Raw genomic sequence first — 17429 nt, 5'->3', positions numbered from 1 at the left:
ATACATCAAATTGCCTTGTCCAAGTTAAACTCCATCTGCCATTCCTTTGCCCATTTTCCCAGTTCATCTAGATCTTGTTGCAACCGTAGATAGCCTTCTTTCCTGTCTACCACATCACCCATTTTGGTTTCCTCTGCAGACTTGCTGATTATACCACCTAGATTTTCACCCAGTTTCACATATATGACGAACAGCATGAGACCCAGCACCTTTCTCCAAGTAAGCTTGTATTAGTTTTTACCCTGACTGTTGGGGGGGGGGGGTAAATTATACCCTCAGCAAAGTTGTGAGAGATTATTGCCCAAAAATAGTCACTTCACATCTGGTTAAACCAACTGTAAACAGGATCTCACCTGCTTGAATTAACCTTCCTGCTGAGACCCCGTGATGCTACTCCCAGGGCCTTGTCACTTACTATGTCATGTTCTGGTTTAACTTATCAGAATATAACACTTTGCACATGTCTACATTTTATTCTGTATCGAACTAACTCAGCAATGAATGAATGGTGTGATTTCAAATTAGAATACAATTCTGTTCAATATACAAAGTAAATCTTTAATAAAATCTTTATTTTCCATGTCCCCACAACAATCTTTATATTAGGTAATTTTTTTAAATATAGTACAGAACAGCTGGAAGCAGCGAAAAAGACTGTGTAAGTACATTCACAGAGGAGTTACTCCATTGCTGGCATGCTTGGAACAGTGAAAAGGGATGTGCAATAGCATCGCGAGCTTTCACTTCTTGCGAGGAGGAAGGCAGGAGAGGCATCACTTTACCTGATACCAAATGCAGGGCTGGCGCCAGGCAGGTTGCCAACAAAACTGTTAAGTGCTTTTACACACAAAAACAGAGTTAAAGAGCAAAGCACGAGTGTGGCTTATGGACATTTGCAGATGAAGCTCTGTCTAACAATGGCAGGGAGTGGCCCTGAGGCTGGAGATGAGAGTGCCACAGTCATTCAAACATCAAAGGCCACGAATTGGACCACAATCCTTGCTAACCGAGCCTCGGCCACAAGTCAGTGAGCTGCCCGAGGGAACACACCTCAGGATCAAAATGCTTCAACCTAGCGCACAGGAAACCCCACTTTACAGCAGCCGGAGACGGGCAGGTGGTTTTGGAAAAATAGCTTTGTGTATTCAAAAAATAAAATTTTATTTTCTATCTAGCACAAGGCTAACCCTTAAAATCCAGTAAATAAACAAGTGAATACCTGCAATGGGCCAACATTCCCTCCACATTTCTGATCAGCCACCCAAAGGAAGAGGTGCGAACAGCTGTGCACAAGGTTAACAATATAAAACTGTCCTCTACCGTGTTGATATCTGAATTTAAATCTTTTCTCCACTTTAAAATACACCTCCCATTTATTTACTAGGAGACATGTCCTGGTTGTAAACGGTGATCTATAGACACCCTTCAATGGTCTCCCGTCTCCAAAAAAGTAACAAAAACAAATGTTAATTCCTTCTTTTAAATCACACACTTTATACATTAGTTTCTTATAAACCAAGCAGCCTCATAAAAATAGCACAAATTAGCTCTATATTAATATATTCATTTCTGTAAATATGATACATTAAAGCAATACCCTTGCATTCCTTGTAAACTCCATCAGCACCCAACTTACCCCCTTTCTCATTAACAATCAAGCTGATCTTCAGTTAGTGGTGGTGGTACAGAGACTCCAGCAACTTTGTACCAATGTTGCTTCAATACATATTGGGTGGTTAGGGCGTGGAAGGAGCACCTTCTGTGAACCGCTGCAGGACTGACACTGTTAAATCCCAATAGAAAACGAGAGGGAACTGTTGGGAATGAGCTCAACAACACTCCAATGAGTTGAAACCACCCCCCCCCCCCCCCAACCCCTGGAGTCCTTTCACCCATGGCACATAGTTGGCAGAGACCAACTGCGGAATTAAATGTGTGGAGCAATTGGGGTGGTGAGTGAGGTGGGCATTGACAACACCAAGGGGTAACGCGAGGTTGCACAAAGCAAACAAGGAATGCAATGGGTTTGAAAAACGTTAAACAGTGACTCTGCGCAAAGTATACCACCCAGCAACATCTTATTATAGTCCCAAATGCAAAAACAGGCACTATCACAGGGCCCATGTAACTGGTGGAAAGCTGAAATGGAATTTTCTTTACAACCTTGATACTGTTTAATACATTTATAACTTTAAACCTGAAACGCTCCTTTCTACACAATTAGCAACACATAATAAATGAACTCTTGCAACACGATAAATGGTCATTACTTCAGAACAATGAACTGCCATTGATGTAAACCTACTCCTGCTTCAATACTGCTGCACACGTTACCCCTTGACCAGCCTCTGTGACATCCATGTTTAACCACACAAAAATGTTTCACCCAAGTGCACAACCAGTGGGTGACACGTTGCAGCTGCTACCTGTAACCTCACACTTTACCAGGCTTCAGTGAAGCAGTTCTAAACTCTGGCAGTCCTCTGCCACATTATCTCGTGTTTAAATGGGCAGAAAGAGGCAACTTAGTGAGTTGGGTGGGAGATCATGTACTTAGACCTAACACTAGTCATACACATCATCCAATATTTACTCTTCACAGGAGGACCACACTGTAATAGCCCTGATCCAGCAGCTTCCCAGCAGCCTGGCCCCTTCCATCACCCAAGTGTCAGATCCAAGACTGCACTGTTTGGTGTCAATAACCTGTGTCAACAGCACCTCTACATTCATAGACACAAAAAGCTGGAGGAACTCAGCAGGATGGGCAGCATCTCTGGAGAGTGACGTTTCGAGTCTTGACTCCAGCTTTTTGTGCCTATCTTCGGCTTAAACCAGCATCTGCAGTTCCTTCCTACACTATTTACATTCATACTTGAAATAAGGAAACTCACATAATTGTGTTAAGTACAGGCATTCAACCTCCCCCTTTTCCTCACCCCCATCGAATTTATTTCACATTAGGCTGCATTTTATTAATTATCCAAATCAAGTTGCCCAGGCTTCATTTATAGCCTGGAAAATGAACTTGTGGGAGGGGAAAATGCAATTATTCCACTTATTTCTCTGGGTAACAGCAATTTAAGCACAAGCCTGCAGTCATGCTCATCATTTCTTTAGCATAAGGGTTAAGCCCTTATGAGAAAGAAATATGCTGATTCAAATGAAATTACAATAAAAACTATCAAATTTAAAATTAGACCCCCAAAATGCTTTAAGCATACTGAAAAAATAACAGATCCATATTTACACATTCATGTTGTATGGTCTTGGTGCAAATGTCTACTCCAGTGAATCTTGTCCTGTGCATTGAATCAGAATGTTTGCAAGTGTCTGGTCAAATTGGGAAAGGGCAGCATCGCCCAAAAACTGGTAGATTTTGTGAAAATCTCACAGCGACATCAGGCCTTAAACATCAGACAAGTAACTATTAGGGGCTGCACCTTCAACCAATGCATTCAGGGCAGCTCTTACAGGGTAAATCACTCAATATCCCTTATGATCAAGTGGCCAGGCACTGTGGGAGTGGCCATATTGTACCAGGCTCGTAGAATCCCCCTGAACAGGTGACTGTTTTCATTAATTTAATACCGTGGACATTAGCTGCATGCACTTAACTCCACTAAATATTGGTTAGGAAACAATGATGCGACCTATTTAGTGCCTCAACCACACTTACCTGATGCTTTTCAGGTACAAATGTTTAGATGTCTATTCAGAATTTTCCGTTTGAGTGAGAAAGCTATCAAAAAACAATTCTAAACTAGTGGGCGTGACTGTTTGCCATGCATCAAACCATATGTGTGAAAGATCATACATATGCAGCGGTGGAATTGATCTTGGAATTTTCTTTTGTTCACCATCACCAATTCTCTCCCAACAACCCTTTGAAAGCAAATTAAAGCCACAAAGTAGCCTGCCCAATCCCAACTGGCAAACACCACCAAATGAGAGAAGATACTTCATACCCTCATAGGAATGCATTCTTATCTGAGGTAGAAATAAAGGGGCAATCTCCACTGAACATCTTCACCAGTTATTCCCCACTCAGCATTCCAGCTATTCCCCATACCTTGCTCTTAGTTTCCCAGCTTGTTAGGAAGCCCTGTGTCACACACTGTCTTTACAACCTATTGGGCTTAAACAATAGAACAAGACTCTCAGAGAAGCATTAAACTCTTGTTCTTCTACTCAGAGATTGAGAGAAGTCACTGCTTGCCGGGAAAGACAGCACAAGCAGATCTTGCATCCAGCAGAGAGAGGTGAGAGTTTAGTGAACCAAGATTTACAATATGAATGGAGAGAGCTGCCATGTCTTGAGCCGTGCGTGAAGCAATGGAAATAGAGCCGAGGAAGTAATGTTTCAATGTTTTCCCCCCAGCCATGACCAATATTACCGGCAGAAAGTAAGGAGCCTAAACACATTAATGATTCAATTATAAAATATGGTTGGACCAATTATACTCAACTACTTCGATTTTTTTCCCTTTTATCTTGTGGTCTCAAGTGCACCAAATACCATTTAAAATAAATTTGTTTTGAAATTTTTCTTTAAAAAAAGATGTGTGTGTTGAAAAGAGATCAATGGGCAATATGTAATTTGTTCCTGCAACACTGGTGAAGTAGGAGATGGAACCTCCCATTCTGAGAGGGGCAAACCGTAGCTCTTAGCCCACCTGTCCAATGCAGGGTATGAGAAAGCATGGTATGCAAGTTGTTTGTCCCAATTGTGCTCTCATCTCTAACTAGGGTTTATTAATCTGCAAATAAATTCCAGGCCAGGTATGAAAGTTTAAGTGTTACGCTGGTATCGATCAGCTGATGAACAGTGAGTATTTTTAGAAAGATCCAATAGCACTACCTTAACCAAATGTCAATTCAATAGTTACTATCAAAACAATTAACCTATTGATAAAGCTATAACCAACATTTTTTGACATAGCATCAGTAAAGGCCTTGTTAAATAGAGGCACATACGTGCTACAATTCACATTCTTTCCAACTGTGTAACGAGGCTCAGTGGCTGATTAATACACTCAGCCATCGCTGTTTCCCTAACCCCCCAAATTTGAAGACTCCCCCTGATCATTTGGTCAAAGTCCAAACTTCATAATTCTAACCTAGTACCATGAACAAGGCATCCTGCGGCTGCAGCTGGTGGCTCACCCACGTGAACGATTAAGCAGAATTTAGAAACTAGTGACTAAAGATGTGCCAGAAACACTTCCCAACGTCACAAACGTCAAGATCACGCACCCTTCCTGGACTCGGCCTTTCTGGGAATTAAGATTTCCAAACGATTCTTTGGGAGACAAATAATGTACATTTCAAAGCTTTGACTTTGGTAATGACGACGGCTATTTTGATGGGGGCATTCTTGCCAAGTCCATGGAAGATCGAAAGGCAAAATGGATGTGAGATTGCACAGCAAACTGGCCGGAGGAGAGAAGAAGCCAAAATGTCTTTGGCGTGGTTCTGAGACATGGAGAGATTGTTGTTTCTTTCTTCTTAATTCCATTCTCTCTACTTCCAGATCTGGGTGCCGAGGGATTGACCAGTCGTGGGAGCAGCCCCTGCTCCCATGGAAACTGGTGACTGTCCGTAGCTCACCATGCCATTAGCACTGTAGAAATTCATCCCCGCCATGTGCTGCGTCATCTGCAAACAAAGGAGGTCAAATGGGACTCGACAAACAATCTCCTGGCACCAATAATCCTATTCAAGTAGACCCTTTGCACGTCTGTGGAGGTGGGAACAGACTGGTTTGCTCAACACAAATCTGCATTTTGGAAGTGCAACAGATTAGTTATTTTAGATGGGAAGCTGAACTGTCCATTTGTAGATGTTTGACCAGTGGGTTGTTGATCTGTGGAATTCATTGCAACAGATGTCTGCGGAGACCAAGTTATTGGATATTTTTAAAGCAGAGATTAATAGATTCTTGATTATGTGTGAAATGTTATGGGGAGGAGAATGGGGTTGAGAGGGGAAAACAGCAATGAATAAATGATGGAGTAAAATCTATGAACTGAATGGTCTAATTCTGCTCCTATGTTTTATAGACTAGTTGAGAAAAATATAAAGTGCTGGGAACAACTCAGCAAGTCAGGCAGCATCTGTGGCAGGAATGGGCAGCTGGTGTTTCTGGACAAGGACTGATGGAGTAGGGGGTAGAAAGCTGGAAAAAGAGAGGCAGAGGCGGCCTAAAGTCTGGCAAGGGATAGGTGAGTACAGGTGAGGGTTTCTGATCTCCAGATGGGTAGAGACTGTGGGTAGAGAGGGTTCGGAGGTGAGAAGGAGGTAAAAGGATATCAGATAAACGAAGAGTGGAAGGTGAAGCGCGAAGGGGGTATGTGGGTGAAAGGGGGCAGTGGGGAGGAGAAATGTGGTGGGGGGGGGGAAATGATAGACGGAGTAGGGAGGGGTGAGAGAGCAGCTGAAGGGGCCCAAATGGTAGATTTTGTGCAGGGTGCACATGCCAACCTGAAGCCGGTTCATTAAAGAAACATAACCTAAACAAAAAAAGCAGAATTGATCAGATTATGAGAGAGCTGAAGGATTTGTCACAGCGGGCTGCTGGGTTGCGGCACTATTACAGGGAAACAATTGTACTCTGCCAACGGGACATGTTTCAGGAGGAGTTCTGCACCAGACGTGCTGGGACAATGTCCCCCGTCTGACTGCAATGGTTCACAAGCAAACTATCCACTGATGCATTCACCTCGGTATTTCCTCTTGTGGCAGAGACCATCTTACCTGCGCTATGTTCCACTGCAGTTGCTGTGCCTGTTGGACTCCGTACACCGGCTGAGGCATGGCCATCACACCCATGTAGGCACCCTGCTGCCCCATCATCCCACTTGGCGCACCCATTCCTTGTGCCTGCATGCCTGGCATGTATCCCGCTGGCAGTGCCATTGGAGCCACCATGCCCAATGACTGTCCCACGCTGCCCATCATACAACTGGCGTGGGTGGCTGCAGTGCCCGCAGGGGGAAAGTTTGCATAGCCACTTGGCAGACAGGGAGCATAGGATGCTTGTGCAGAGGGCATGAACATAGCACCTGGAAAACAAAGAGAAGTCACTCATTTCTATTTCTGAACAGTGGGTCATGAGCATTTGAAGAGATGGGGCAGTGCGGTGTCACACAAGGTGGAACTGCTGCCTCACAACCTGCCACCCAAGGACCCGGGCTCGATCTTGACCTCGGCTGCAGTGTGCGAGGAGTTTGCACGTTCTTCCTGTAACTAAAAATGGCATTCCTCCCGGCGCTCCGGTTTCATCCCACATCCCAAAGATGTGCAGATTTTTGAATTGCCCCGAGTGTGCGGGGAGTGGCTGGGAAAGTGGGATAACATAAAACTAGTGTGAATTGTGTCGATGTGGACTCGGTGGGCAAAGGGCCAGTTTCCATGCTGTATCTCTCAACTAAACTAAATCATAGAATAAATGAACGGCGATTAATGAAGAAAAATGGATAGGAAAAGCATTGGAATGAGATGATACAGAAGTGGATCGTCTGAGCCCACACTGGACTAGAAACAACATCCTGGCATCAACGGCCAACAGACTGATCAACCATTTCATGTCCAGTTGCATTTTGTTCAAATTCTGCCAGCATTATCAATTTAAGTTATGGTGGAAGAGAAGGCTTCTGTAATCAAACCTCTCATCTTAAAACAGTGCTGTCTAGTTTTATGCTCCCCTATCCTGACAAAGACTGGCCTACACCCATCGTGACTTTACATACCTCTGTAAGATCATCCTTCAATCTCCTACACTCCAGGGGAAAGTCTCAGCCTCCTTGTTATTCAAGCCCTGCAGTCCCAGTAACAAAGTGGTCATTTTTTTTGTGTACCCTTTCCACCCAGGTGGCAATGTCAAAGAGTAAACAGGATATCTTTACGGTGACATGGGGCAAAGTCAAGTAGATGTACAAGGCACATCTTTTTAAAGAGAGCGTGGTGAGTGCCTGGAACATGCTGTCAGGGGTGCCGGAGAAGGCAGATACGATAGTGGGTTGTTGAAGTATTTGGATAGGAATATCAAAATATAAGGAATGTAGGAATATGGATTATGTGCAGGCAGATAAGAGTTGGACTTGGCATCAGTTTGGATAAGAGGCTTGAAACTGTGCTGCACTGTTCTATGGTCTACATTCTACCTGCAGGAAGACGAGATTAATTTAACTTGGCATCATGTTTGGCCCAGAGGTTATAGGCCAAATGTCTGCGTTGTTTCAGATTCTATTTGCAAGCAGATGAAATTAGTTTAACTTGGCATCATGGACATTGTGGGCCGAAGAGCCTGTTCCTGTGCTGTTGTTCTACATTCTCAGATGCTGGTACGTTTTCCTTGATGCCTGGACTGGGTGTTAACTGTAATCCTGCTGCATACCTTGAGCCGGTACATGGGACGGCTGTGACCCATAAAGTGAAAGAATGGAGTCCTTCGAGAGCTGCTTCTTCCCCGAATCCTCCTGCTTCACGGAGGGGTCAGCAAAGAAATTCAAGTTTTCAGCTGCTTCTTGGGGAGCAGAAGCCAAAGCCTGCAAAACACAAGATCAACAGAGTGAAGCATGAACGCCGAGTTCAGGCCGTCTTCTGCATGCCAATGACTGAACTATCTGCCTGTACACAGTGCCCAATGTAGCAAAATAGATAAAGGCAAACACTAAAGGATAAGAGCAATAGTACAAGTCATACGCTGTCCCTGGCCATGCTGATAACAAGCACGATTCTGTTATCTTTACAAATTACACATGCACCTATTATACTCCTTGCTAGAGACCTTCCCAGTGAAGATAAACACTCTACAATTGAAACACAGTTATACAAACAAAGAGGAAATTCAGCTTGACCGTGAACTTGGTTTGTGCCCATAAAATATCAGTATTTCCACCTTGAGAGACAAATAATGATCCAGAGGCTTTTCGCCGGATACGCAAGGAATGGTGGGACGTGCATCACATGCAGGCAAACAAGATCACTTTATCTTGGCACCGACTCTGTGGGCCAAACGGCCAGTTCCACTGTTGCACTGTTCCATGTTACTGTGCGCACTTTTGTTCAATCATGTCCCTGCTCCTCATTCTCAATGACCTGTTCAGTCAGTGCTGATTAATTAATGACCCACACAAACTAAAGTTTAAAAAAATTTAATATAAGAATTTAAATACGATTTTAGAACACCAAGCAGCTCAGCAAAAGAGGATGCATCGCCCGTAAATGATTCAGAAACTTTAATGAGGGATTGATTATTGCAAGATGGCACGGGAGCGTGGCGACTCTTCACAGGATGATTCCAAGAGAGGATCTACTATCACCCGACACAATCGCTCTACTCTTAATTCTCTGTTCTGCACTCTGATATTTTTCTCTTTGCTTGACCCGTTTGTATTCGAGCACAGTACAGTCTAATTCAATTGAATAGCAGGGAAACAAAAGCGTACTGTGAAAAACGCTGGCATGCATGACAATAACAAACCAAACAATTCTTGTTCATGAAAATTCAAGGCCAGATCTATCCCTGCAATCCATTGATAAATACCGTGCTTTGGAATGTGCTGGGATCCGCCTGTGGATTAGACATCATGGGTCCAAAGAGATCGAGATCATTTGCCATCGTAGAGGTTAAACTTGTGGCCCCAGTGGTTGTGGGAGCTGTTGCAGGGACATCTGGGGGAGAACATTACAAGTAAGAACATAGAAGAAAAATGGAATTGGCTACTGCACAACTGGAGGGTACAGAGGGCATAATCTCAAGTTCTTACCCAAGCCCAGAAGATCAACTGTGGCTCCCGGTGGTGCTGATGGACTTGGCCTCAACTGCAGCGGTTCATCTTTCTTTAATGCCTCAATAGAGGAAAGACAAAAATAATCAGTTGTTTACTGTAAAACTCCCAAGGTGAACAGATAAACAGCAAATGATTAGTAGCAGGTTCAGAGCTAAGGGAGCAATTACAGCACGTAGTCTGCAGAAGCGGAAGTATTAGGACATTCAGCCTCTGAAATCTGCTCTGCCATTTAATTAGACTGGGACTGATCTGATTGTACACATTGAAGCCAACCGTATAATGCAAGGCCAAGATGGAGTAGATGCGGAGAGGATGTTTCCATAATGGGAGAGTCTAGGACCAGAGGGCATATCCTTAGAATAAAAGAACGTATCTTCAGAATAGAAATGAGGAGGATGGTGATTCTGTGGAGTTAATTGGCACAGATGGTGATGGATGCCAAGTCATTGGGTATTTTTAAACCAGCGATTGATAGGTTCTTGCTTAGTAAGGGTGTCAAAGATTATGGGGAGAATGCAGGAGAATAGGGTTGAGGGAAAAATAGATCAGCCATGATCAAATGTTGATGGGCTGAATGGCCTAACTCTGCTCCTATATCTTATGAATTTATCATGAATCTATCCACCAGAATCTTCTGTTCTCTTAATCTTCCACACACCAATGAATATGGGCCCAAACTACTCAATCGCTCCATTTACAGCTACCCCTTCATCCGAGGAATCAACCCAGTGAAGATTCTTTGCATCGGCTTCAATGCAAGAACATCCTTTCTTCAGGCAGCTCAGTTGCACATGCGTCCTTTATCCAAGTAATCAATACAGATTATAAATAGTTGAGGCTCCAGCACCGATTCTGCATCACTGCCAAGTTACTGATTACCAATCAAAATGTTACCCAGTTATCCCAACTCTTGTTGGTTGGTCCATTATCTATCTACATCAATATATTACTCCCCAATTCCATGCTCTCTTATCTTGAGCAGTTACTTTTTACATGGCAATTTATTAAATGCCTTATGAAAATCCAAGTACATTACATCAAATGGTTCCACATTAACCATCCTGTCTGCAAACATATCATCACAATCTTCCCACCATTTTTGTGACAGCTGCAAATTTAGCAACTATATCTTTAGTGGCCTTGCTCAAAAATGTACGCAAAGCTCCTTGGGCACGATTCATTATAAAATGCCAACCAGATAACGATCCATTTGCACCCATTGTGCTTTTTACTAGTCAGCCAACCATTAGCTGCACAACATTCATTGTTATCGTCCATATGCGGCAACTTATCACATGGCTTCTGGAAATGTATGCAGTGTACAAGCACAGGACCTTATTCATACCAAGTACTTTTGGATTAATTGGTCTGTAAATTTTCCCATGAGTAAGTGAGTGGTCAAATCTGAGAAAAGTTAATAACAATATGGAGACTATGGGCTCTCTGTGAACCAAAGGGCCTGTTTACACGCTGTATCTCTCTATAAAATATGATTACTCTTCCACAGATGTAGCACCCTCTGGGCTACACCACTGCCATGCACCAGATCCCTTGTTTAGGACAGTGAAGGCATTCTCTTTCACCAAGTGGTAAAATATAATTCTATTTCAACCAGCCTCATATACTTACTTTCTCTGGATTGAAATATAGCAACAGGCAAACAGACTTTAATTAGAGGTTGGTGAATCTGTCTGTTGCCACAGACAGCTGTGGAGGCCAAGTCAATGGATATTTTTAACGCAGAGATTGACAGATTCTTGATTAGTAAGGTGTCAGGGGTTATGGGGTGAAAGCAGGAAAACAAGGTTGAGATGGAAAGATTGGTCAGCCATGATTGGATGGTGATGTAGACTTGATGGGCCGAATAGCCTCATTCTGCTCTTAGAACTTATGAACAAACCACAGACTCACCACTTTAACCTTTTCAAAAACAATGGATGCAGGTTTGCTTTCCTTTGCCTCAATTTCCTTTTTCCATTTATTTTCTTTCTGGAAGGGCAAAAAGCTGTTAAGCTTAAGACTGGAAGACAGCACACAACTTGATTAGATACAAGAAGCCTCGCTGCTGATCATCTGCAAAAGCATTTACAAAGATTGTGTTGCTCTTGACAGTCAAGAACAATGAATTTATTTACGGATCCATAGAATGATTGTAGGACCAAGGACTCACTTGGCCAGTTGGGTCCATGTTGCTCAGTCCCACTACGCTGCAAATTATTTTCCTTTAGATACTTATCCACCTCCCTTTTCAATACCTGACAACCCATATCTTAAACAATCTATGTAAAAATAAAAGTACTTTCCCCTAAGTTGGTAAGGAAAGAGCTTTTATTTTCTGCCACCATTACACAAAACACAGCACATTCCTCGAATAACCTTCACCCCTTTTTCCAACTTGAAGTGAAATGCGACATATCTGCTTTTTCTAGAACAGATGATTTTTTTTTTTAAAGTAACATTGGTGTGCACTATTATGGAAAACTTCAAAATTAAAGTCATTGTTAATTCAGAGCATGAAGTCTGAATCATTCATTCATTTTTGATTAGCATTGTTCATGACCTACTTAACAAGAACTAAAGGAAGACAACAACCCCCCACCAGATATCACCTCTGCCTCCATCTACTCACCTGCCTTCCTCCTACCCCAACCCCCACCCTTGCCGTGTGTTCACTATCCACTCTGACCTCCCCCTTTCTGACACAGAACGGTCTGTCCTCAGCAGAGGCCTCACCTTTGTTCCCCTCCATCCCCACCTCAACGAGTTCCGGGTCCACAACAATGTAGAGCTCTTCTTCCGCCGCCTCCGCCTCAGTGCTTTTTCTCGGGAAGGAGTCCTCACCACCCAGCGATGGCCCCGTTCTCCCCTCTCCCTCCTCTTGGGACTCCCCCGGATGCCCCTCTACCTTCTTTAGACCTTTACATTCCCAACTGCCGGCAGGACATCAACCATCTCAAATGTTCCACTCCCCTGACTTACTCTAACCACTCCCCCCCCCGAACATACAGCCTTCCGCTCACTCTGCAGCAACCCCGACTTGAGAATCAAACCCGCCAACAAGGGAGGCGCCATGGTAGTCTGGCGGCTGAGGCCAGGTGACAACTCTCAAGACACCTCCTCCTACTTATCCTTGGACCATCCAGACGAGCACCAGACCTTGATATCACACACCATTTCTGATTTTACTACTTCCGGCTCTCTGCCCTCTAAAGTCTCCAACCTTATCGTTCCCCAGCCCCGCATGGCCCGATTTTATCTTCTCCCCAAAATCCACAAACAGAACTGTCCTGGCAGACACATTGTTTCTGCTTGTTCATGTCCCACCAAATTCATTTCCACATACCTCAACTCCATCCTCTCCCCCTGGTCATATCACTCCCCACCTATATCCAAGACACCTCACAAGCACTTCGGCTCTTCAATGGCTTCCGTTTTCCAGGCCCCTACTTCCTCATCTTCACCATGGATGTCCAGTCACACTACACCTCCATCTCCCACCAAGATGTCTTAAACCCTCCAATTCTTCCTCTACAGAACCAGCCAATTTCTGTCTACCGATATGCTCCTCCACGCAGCAGAGCTGGTCCTTACCCTCAACAACTTCTCCTTCGACTCCTCCCACTTCCTTCAAATCCAAGCTATGCGAGTAGCTATGGGCACTCGCATGGGCCCCAGCAGGGCTCTCGATTCACCTTTTCCCCCTGTTGCCAGCCGGGCAACCTTTGCAGCTTTTTAGGTTGCCAAATGATATTTTAGGTGGTTATTTAAGATGGCTTGCATGACGCGTGCTCGGACGAAGTACGTTCACTTCGGAAATATGCTCAATGAAGCATTCACATATTATTTCTGCTTCAAATAAAGTCACAAACTAATATATTCACCAATCAAGACATGATATATACCACAATGACATGCAGCAAAATTATAATACAGTATCTTAACTCTTTTTACACATTGCAATTAATGCAATTTTTATTATTTCTTTCCACTTCCAAACAAAAATGTGGTTGGATTATTCAGCGTATGATCAACCTGTGTCAATAAATCCTGGACCTTGATAACATATATGCTTAACCATGCACACTACAGATTGATGCAAGCATGTTTTCTGTGAAGGACCGAAAATTATGACATGGCCATAGCATGGGTCGTTATTGCTACTGGGACAGAAACACTCTCGCTTCCCACATAATTTATCCACTACAAAAGGTTGCAAGGAATTTTCTAAAGGCATTTTATGGTAATAGCTGACAAAACTGACTATACCAATCTGACAGGTTAAACAAGAGATGGCCAAAGGACATAAATGCAGCAAATGTTTGGTAATATATTTAAAGGTGTCAAGACGCCACATTACCAGACATTCAGATTATATGTAGGTGGCAATGAAGATACCCAGTTTGTGAGCACCATTTAAAAAAAGAATTGTTGGTAAACGCTTTTTCCATCATTCCCACTTCAGAATTAACGTTAAAATTTCAACTGAAATATCTCCTGACCAAATTTGTGATATGACTGACTGTAGAAGTAAAACCTGGATAAATCCAACGTATAGTTGTGAATGTTGCTTATTAAATAACTACAGTACTGATACTCCATATTAACAGCATTGATTTGCCATTAAAATGAATTCTGTAATAATGTGTCAGTGACAATCGAGCACTGTGGTTTTAATGTTTCACATGTTCAAAATTTAATTAATCCATCTTTATGGATTAAAATAAACAATAACATTGGGAATTAAAACATACTTGATTGCATTCCATTATCAAACATAGTCAATGTTAGCTCTGAAGACATTTCCAGCACAATAGGGTCGGGAGGGGGGACGGGTGTATGAATCAGTGCAGGATGGATAGATGGTGGTGGGGCTTGAGAAGGCAATCGGTGTGGATTGGATGGATTGAGGCAGGGGGATTAGTGAGTGTTGGTTGGAGTAGGTAAAAGTACGGGGGGGGGGCGGGGGGGATGTCAATGGGGTGGAATGGGGGGATCTGTGCAGGATGGATGGGAGGAGCAGTGCAGGATGAAGGGGTGACAGTACAAATTGAATTGGGGGACCAGTGTAGGATTGATGGGGAGTGGCAGGTGAATCAATGCAGGGGAGCACAGGGGATGTCAGTGAGGACTGAATAGAGACAGGAATGGGGATCAATGCGGGATAAAGAGGAGGCGTCTCAGGAGGAGGGAGAGGGAGAGGGAGGGAGAGGGAGAGAGAGAGCGAGAGGGAGGGAGAGGGAGGGAGAGAGGGAGAGGGAGAGGGAGGGAGAGAGAGGGAGAGGGAGAGGGAGGAGAGAGAGAGAGAGGGAGAGAGAGAGAGGAGGGGAGAGAGAGAATGAGAGGGGAGGGAGAAAAAGAGGGGGGAGAGGGAGAGAGAGAGAGAGAGAGAGAGAGAGAGAGAGGACAGAATATCTTGGCGGCCGCGCGCGCATGCGCACACTGACACACACATTCACACGCGAGGCTTCTGTGAATGGTCATTTCAGCTCAATCCAGCGCTAAATGCAGCTGAACTCTGCCTGTCTCGCCTACAGCCCCGTCTCAATCCAGGTTAACCTGGCGGGACAGGCAGAGTGAGCTGGGTTTTGCGTTGGCTGTGGGCCTGGGGGCACCGCGCCCGTCTGACTCCCGACGCCTCTGGCCACCCCCGGGCGTGTGGAGGCTCTCGGGCGGGGACGGGGATGGTCCAGTGGCGGTTCGGCAGCGACTGCAGCACCGGAGACCGGGATCGGTCCTGGCTGCGGTGCAGGGCTGCCGAGAATGTTTTGGTTCGTCTCCCTCCTCCAATCACCCTCTCCCCCCCACTCTACTTCCGCCTCTGACTGACACCTCCCTCCTCCAAGGGTCTGTTTTGAAAGTACCGTTGGCGGAGTGGCAGCAGCTGCCGCTAACACGCTGGGCAGGGCGGGGCTGGGTGCAGGAGGAGGAGATGGTGCTGCTGCTGTGCGGGGCCCAACATTCGCTCCGACCCTCCGTCACGCCACACTTAGCTTCTTTCCCACAAAACGTCACGTTCCTTTTCTCCAGAGATGCTGCCGGACCCACGGAGTTACTCCAGTTTTCTGTGTCTATCTTCGGTATCAACCAAGTTGCCAAGCCGGGCAAAATGACTCGGTGTTTAGGTTGCCGGGCGGCACTTTGAGTGGTCATTGGCACCCGGGCAACCGTGAGTTTCCAGCCCTGCCCAGGTACGTCGAACAATCACTATTCCAGGCATACACTGGCCCTATCCCCGAACTCTCACTCCGCTACATTGATGACTGCATCGCTGCTGCCTCCTGCACCCATGCATAACTCACTGACTTCATCAACTTCACGACTAATTCACCACTTCCAACCTCATCTACTGTATGCGCTGCTCCGGATGTCAGCTTCTGTATATCGGCGAGACCAAGCGCAGGCTCTGCGATCGTTTCGCTGAACACCTCCACTCGGTCCGTCTTAAGCTACCTGATCTCCCGGTTGTTCAGCACTTTAACTTCCCCACCCAACCTGACCTCTCTGTCCTGGGCCTCCTCCATTATCAGAGTGAGGCCCAGCGCAAATTGGAGGAACAGCACCTCATATTTTAGGGATTGGGTAGCTTACACCCCAGTAGTATGAACATTGACTTCTCTATCTTCAAATAGCCCTTGCTTTCCCTCTCTCTCCATCCTCTCCCCCATTCCAGTTCTCTCACCAGTCTTACTGTCTCCGACTACATTTTATGTCCCACGCATTTCCCTGACATCAGTCTGAAAAAGGGTCTCGACCTGAAATGTCACCCATTCCTTCTCTCCAGAGATGCTGCCTGTCCCGCTGAGTTACTCCAGCATTTTCTGTCTACCTTCAATTTAAACCAGCATCTGCAGTTCTTTCCTACACAATCCATTGATCATAATCATTTACAGAAAATAAAGTGACAAAAGAATCAGCAATCTTCCAGCATTTTAAACTCTTGCCCCATCCCAAATCTAATGGAGACTAATGAAAATAACTTGTTAACAAGGCCATACTCAGGCCTATCTATGGATCAAAATAATACAGAAAGAGTTCATTCACATACTATGGTCTGATGAATTTCAGAATTTCCATTGCAATTGCTGGTGGGACTCACCCTGAATGCAGTGACATCAATACTTTTATTGAAATACTTCTTCTTTTCATATTTGTCTCTGATGAAGATCTCCACAGCTCTGAGTTACAAGTTAAGAGAAAAATAAAAAAGACAAGGTGGATTTCAAACGCCCTATTCACGACACTGCGTCATAAGACAAGGGATTGTAAGAAGGCAGGAAAATGTAGAGATGCTTGCTGACAACCTAAATATGTGGGCAAGAACAAAAGAGATACAATGAAATATGGTAAATGTGAGGGTATCCAATATGGTGCACAAAATGGAAATGCAATGTAATTTTTTAAATGGTGATTTGGCTGGGCGATACTGATATCTAACGGGACCAAAGTGTTTTATACATAAGTCACTGGTAGCCAACTGTGTTTTTTTTTTAATCGATACAGTGCGGAAACAGGCCCTTCGGCCCACTGGGTCTGTGCCGCGTAGCAATCCCCGCACATTAACACCACCCTATACTCACTGGGGACAATTTTGATTTTTTTTCCATTTACCAAGCCAATTAACCTACAAACCTG

General features: G+C 44.5%; 1 protein-coding gene across 2 annotated transcripts in view; it reads right to left on the bottom strand.

Moving 5' to 3' along the window:
- Positions 1–532: 532 nt before the first annotated feature.
- The window catches only part of smap2 (small ArfGAP2), a 39494-nt gene continuing 22597 nt past the window's right edge, over positions 533–17429 (bottom strand). The window contains exons 4-10 of one of the 2 annotated variants that reach the window (XM_055656113.1): positions 16894–16972; positions 11709–11786; positions 9774–9855; positions 9551–9678; positions 8399–8549; positions 6757–7064; positions 533–5658 (exon numbers count right to left, since the gene is read on the bottom strand). In XM_055656113.1, coding sequence (XP_055512088.1) covers positions 5524–5658; positions 6757–7064; positions 8399–8549; positions 9551–9678; positions 9774–9855; positions 11709–11786; positions 16894–16972 — 961 coding nt within the window. In that variant the 3' untranslated portion in view covers positions 533–5523. The remainder of the gene's footprint in view (positions 5659–6756; positions 7065–8398; positions 8550–9550; positions 9679–9773; positions 9856–11708; positions 11787–16893; positions 16973–17429) is intronic. The other variant, XM_055656114.1, reaches the window with a different exon arrangement.

This window comes from Leucoraja erinacea, chromosome 26, assembly GCF_028641065.1.
Source record: "Leucoraja erinacea ecotype New England chromosome 26, Leri_hhj_1, whole genome shotgun sequence".
NCBI classification, from domain to species: Eukaryota; Metazoa; Chordata; class Chondrichthyes; order Rajiformes; family Rajidae; genus Leucoraja; species Leucoraja erinaceus.
This window is presented reverse-complemented; position numbering and strand designations above follow the sequence as displayed.